Source organism: Theobroma umbraticum, unplaced genomic scaffold, assembly GCF_002168275.2.
Source record: "Theobroma umbraticum cultivar Fairchild unplaced genomic scaffold, ASM216827v3 scaffold_67.0, whole genome shotgun sequence".
Lineage (NCBI taxonomy): Eukaryota > Viridiplantae > Streptophyta > Magnoliopsida > Malvales > Malvaceae > Theobroma > Theobroma umbraticum.
The window spans coordinates 3,384,703-3,389,083 of record NW_018397262.1 but is presented as its reverse complement, the minus strand read 5'-3'; the positions used below and the strand labels follow the sequence as shown (position 1 = coordinate 3,389,083).

At 34.9% G+C, this 4,381-nt stretch overlaps 1 protein-coding gene across 1 annotated transcript; it reads left to right on the top strand.

Moving 5' to 3' along the window:
• The first annotated feature begins 1,147 nt into the window (after nucleotides 1-1,147).
• ATGA2OX1 (gibberellin 2-beta-dioxygenase) lies at nucleotides 1,148-3,146 on the top strand. The gene is made up of 3 exons (XM_021431917.2): nucleotides 1,148-1,753; nucleotides 1,886-2,234; nucleotides 2,691-3,146. Exons 1-3 carry the CDS (start codon nucleotides 1,359-1,361, stop codon nucleotides 2,937-2,939), a joined length of 993 nt encoding a protein of 330 aa, XP_021287592.1. The 5' UTR covers nucleotides 1,148-1,358; the 3' UTR covers nucleotides 2,940-3,146.
• The last annotated feature ends 1,235 nt before the right edge of the window (nucleotides 3,147-4,381 follow it).

Below are 4,381 nucleotides of genomic sequence, written 5' to 3'. Positions count from 1 at the left end.
CCAAAGTTGAAAACGTCAAACCCAATTGAGTCATCAGAAAACCATAAGTCAAGTTTTAGTTAGGTGTTGAAGAATATTCTTCTCTGCTAGTCAGATTTCGTGGGATATTATATATATATATATATTGAATTTGCTAATTAACCCCTGAGCCTTCTCCCATTTTACATGGTAGGAAAATGCCACGGAGCAAATCCTTAAGCATTTTCATTTTGTTTGAAGCTTTTGCCACATAGACCATAAACTCTTAAATCTCTCCAACCCCACCCCCTCAATTATATACAGAGGGTAGGTCCTATGGAGAATCAAGCCTGATATTTAATGTACTCTCGACCTTTTCTAATAAAAAAAAGAACTCATAGCAATGTCCTCTCATGTTCTTTTTTTTTTTTTTCTTAAGAGAAATAATTAATGGGAATTAACCTCAGATGACCTGGTAGAATTGTTGGTAAGATATGCTATGGTTAAGATATGAAGATAAAATGAGTGAGGGAACAATGATGTCACATACGGTGCAATTAATATGTCACAAAATAGCATCATATGACTAGCTTGTTGTAGACCCTTGGGTGCATGGAAAATGCAAATGGAATTTGATTCCTTGTTCTAGTAAAAAGGAGAATAATTGAATGAAGATAAGATTTGTTTTTCCCTTTGGAGAAGACAATTCAAAATGAAAGAGCTTCCTCTTTCTTCGAGAGTCACTGAGGGAAAGTCTCGAAAGAATTATAATAAGAAAAAGAAATAACAAGGAAAATATTAATAAGAAGAATTGAATGGATAAGTTTCCAGGGCTTCTGTTTGATGTGACCATTTGTTAGAGATGCGTTTCATGTTTCATGAATTGGTGTACTAGGATGAAATCCAAGTTTGTATTAATAATAAGGGCAATGGTGTTGACTAGACTGCTTTTTTCTGAAAGGTCCTGATGGCCGACCTATTTGCCTGTTTGGAGTAAAATTAACAGTCAAAAAACAATGTATCTTCTCTTGTCCATTATTTTTCTTTTGTTTAATTGAAATAAAATATATATTTTCCTCTCTCTCTCTTTTTTGTTTGTTTTTATTAAAATATTTGTTTATTTTTGCCTTTTTGAAACTCTCTCTCTCTCTTCCCTTCCTATAAATAGCCACGCGGAATGCAGGGCCATTTCATCATGTACCCTTCTTGTACAATTCGGTATCAAACTCAAACCTCATCCGTTCTATCAATTCACTCACAGAAACAGAACCAATAACCAAAGCAGCAAAAAAAAAAAAAGGTTCATCTTTTCCATCTCTTTTCTCTCCTTTCTTACTTACATCAAAAAACCCAACAAGGATAACATCAACGACTGATAAAGAAAACAGTAGGCAAAAACAATGGTGATGTTGGCAAAACCAGCAATTGAACAGTTCTCTTATATCAGAAACAGCAGGCCAACCGCATTGTTCCCTCAAATCCCTGTTGTAGACCTCTCAAAACCCGACTCCAAACACCAGATAATCAAAGCCTGTGAAGAATTTGGATTCTTCAGAGTGATCAACCATGGAGTTCCAATGGATTTCATGTCCAGGCTGGAATCTGAAGCCACCAAGTTCTTCTCTTTACCACTTTGTGAGAAAGAGAAAACAGGGCAACCTAAGCCTTATGGCTACGGTAATAAAAGGATTGGACCGAACGGTGATGTTGGTTGGGTTGAATACCTTCTCCTGACAACCAATCACGACCCCAACCTCCTAAGATTCCTTTCAGGTGAAAACCCGGAAAGCTTCAGGTATGTTAACAACACTTTTTCCGACCAGGGGATTCTGTTTTTTTTTTTCTTTCTGTAGTTTTCTAGTCACTTGTTGCATTTCTTTTGTTGGGTTGCTTTTGTTTTTCCAACTTTTTGGTTCTGCTATGGCAGGTTTGCTTTGAATAATTACATGTCAGCAGTGAAGAAAATGGCGTGTGAGATACTTGAAATGATAGCTGATGGGCTAAAGATTCAGCCCAGGAATGTGTTCAGTAAGCTGCTGATGGATGAACAGAGTGACTCTGTTTTCAGGCTTAACCATTATCCTCCATGCCCTGATGTCCAATCTTTGAATGGTAGCAATGTGATTGGATTTGGAGAACACACTGACCCACAAATCATTTCAGTGCTAAGATCCAACAACACTTCTGGCCTTCAAATCTCTCTTAGAGATGGGAGTTGGATTTCAGTGCCACCTGACCAATACTCATTTTTCATCAATGTTGGTGACTCCTTACAGGTACAATGAAAAAAACCACAGAAACCACGTTTCTTTATCCTAACCAAACATAGTAGAAAACTCCCTATTTCATTAATATAAACACATGAAAACAAGTAAAGTAATCCAAAATTTTTCATTGGACAGAAAATACTGAATCTTTTTAATTGTCAACAAGTATACTAGCTTTAAAAATGACTTTTCCTTTTTCAAGGGAATTTTCTGATAGGAAAAATATTATATATTTCGAATATTCTTTTGAATTGTTATCAGTTAACATCTGTCTTATCTCACTTACAGTCCCCACTAATAATTTTTCTGTAGAGTACAAACAGCCTAGCTGTGTAAGCTTTCAAACTATCTCATTATTCCCAAGTCCCAACACCAAGGGAAACCCACTTTTTGAGATTGAAGTAAAAAAATTGTAAGTTTCACTTCTTCCTCTGACTGGATTTTTGGCGGGTTGATGGGTTGCAGGTAATGACCAATGGAAGGTTTAAAAGTGTGAAGCATAGGGTAATGGCCAACGGTGTGAAATCCAGGCTTTCAATGATATATTTTGGGGGACCACCTTTGAGTGAGAAGATAGCTCCATTGCCATCTCTGATGGGGGGAGAGCAAAGCTTGTACAAAGAGTTTACATGGTTTGAGTACAAAAAATCTGTTTACAATTCAAAGTTGGCAGATAACAGGCTCATGCACTTTGAAAGGATAGCAGCCTCATAATGTATAATGAAGTCACAATCTTTTAATCTTCTCTTCTAGGCCAACAATCATTATGTTTTTTTTTTTTTACTATACTTGAAGAAAAAAGAAAATAGGATTAGAGAGAGAGAGAGAGCTTGGTATCAAATTCTCCCATAGTTGGCAAGAAACTGTGTAATCTTTGCTCTTTTCCTTTTTGACTTTCTTCCTTGTTTCTCCCCAGTGTAACTATCCTCCTCTTTGTTAATAGTACAAATTGTGATTCCCATCATCAACCCACCCCAACCCAACACAACCCAACCCACTGTCATAGAATAAAAACACACATTTGACAATTCATAATACCAATAATGACGGTCCATATCCAAATTTTGGGGTAGACAAGCTGCTGTACCATTACGGTTTGATGGTTTTCCCCTGCAAAGCCACTGTCAAAGATTCTTTGCTCCCTCGTTTGAAAAGCACACCGTCAATTTGACCTGAATTTATCTCAAAAGTAAGGTAGTCGTAAACAATTCCTCCACTTTCCAAACCATCAGGTTAGGTACGTACATCACATAGAAGCAAAATGATTAAGATAATATCTGGTGGGCTCCTTTGCTCTGCTGGGACCACTGGCCACCCTTCTTCTTCTTCTTCTTCTTCTTCTTCTTCCTCCTTAAGCCCCAACCGAAAACCGCGTGCCGCCAGAGAGACTGTGACTTGCTAAGATTGTGACACCTTTTACACTCTTGTTTCCCAACTCTCTAGTGCCTTCTCAAGCTCATAAAAGGATCTACACTATTTGGGTTCCCACTGAAACATCAACTCTATTTAGATGTTTCTTTATAAATATTATATCAATCCAGTCAACTATTACGTAATATATACATATATGATTTACCTGTTATTATATTTAAAAATAAATATATAGACTAATATAGCGTTAGGTGAACTCACACTTGCTGCGCCTTCAATTTCGAATCTAATAATTTTAAGGTTGTTTTCATAATTATGACTTGTTAAAATAAATTCAAATAATATTGTATTAGAATTCTAACATTATTGTATATGCTTTGGTTAGTTATAAATTAAATTATAATTTTAAAATGACGGTAAAAGAACAAAAATTATATTCACTTTAAACTTTAAGCTTTAATTCAAGTCAAATTTGAATTTTAACAATAAAATACCATGTTAACATAAATAAAAAAAATTAATATTGTTAATAATTGGACTGATATTATTAATTTTATAAAATATAAAAATTTAAGTTTTACAAATTATTATATAGAGATTAAATCTACTACTTTGTTAGAGTATAAGAATTAATTACATAATTTAACCACTTAACTTATTAAAACGTTAAATGATTGAATTACTATTTTGTTTGCTTAGTTGTGTGATTACTTACAAATAGAGGTGGTGAGTTTTGTGCTTTGAATTGGACCATCAAAAGGACATCATCAATAGTGATTGGCATT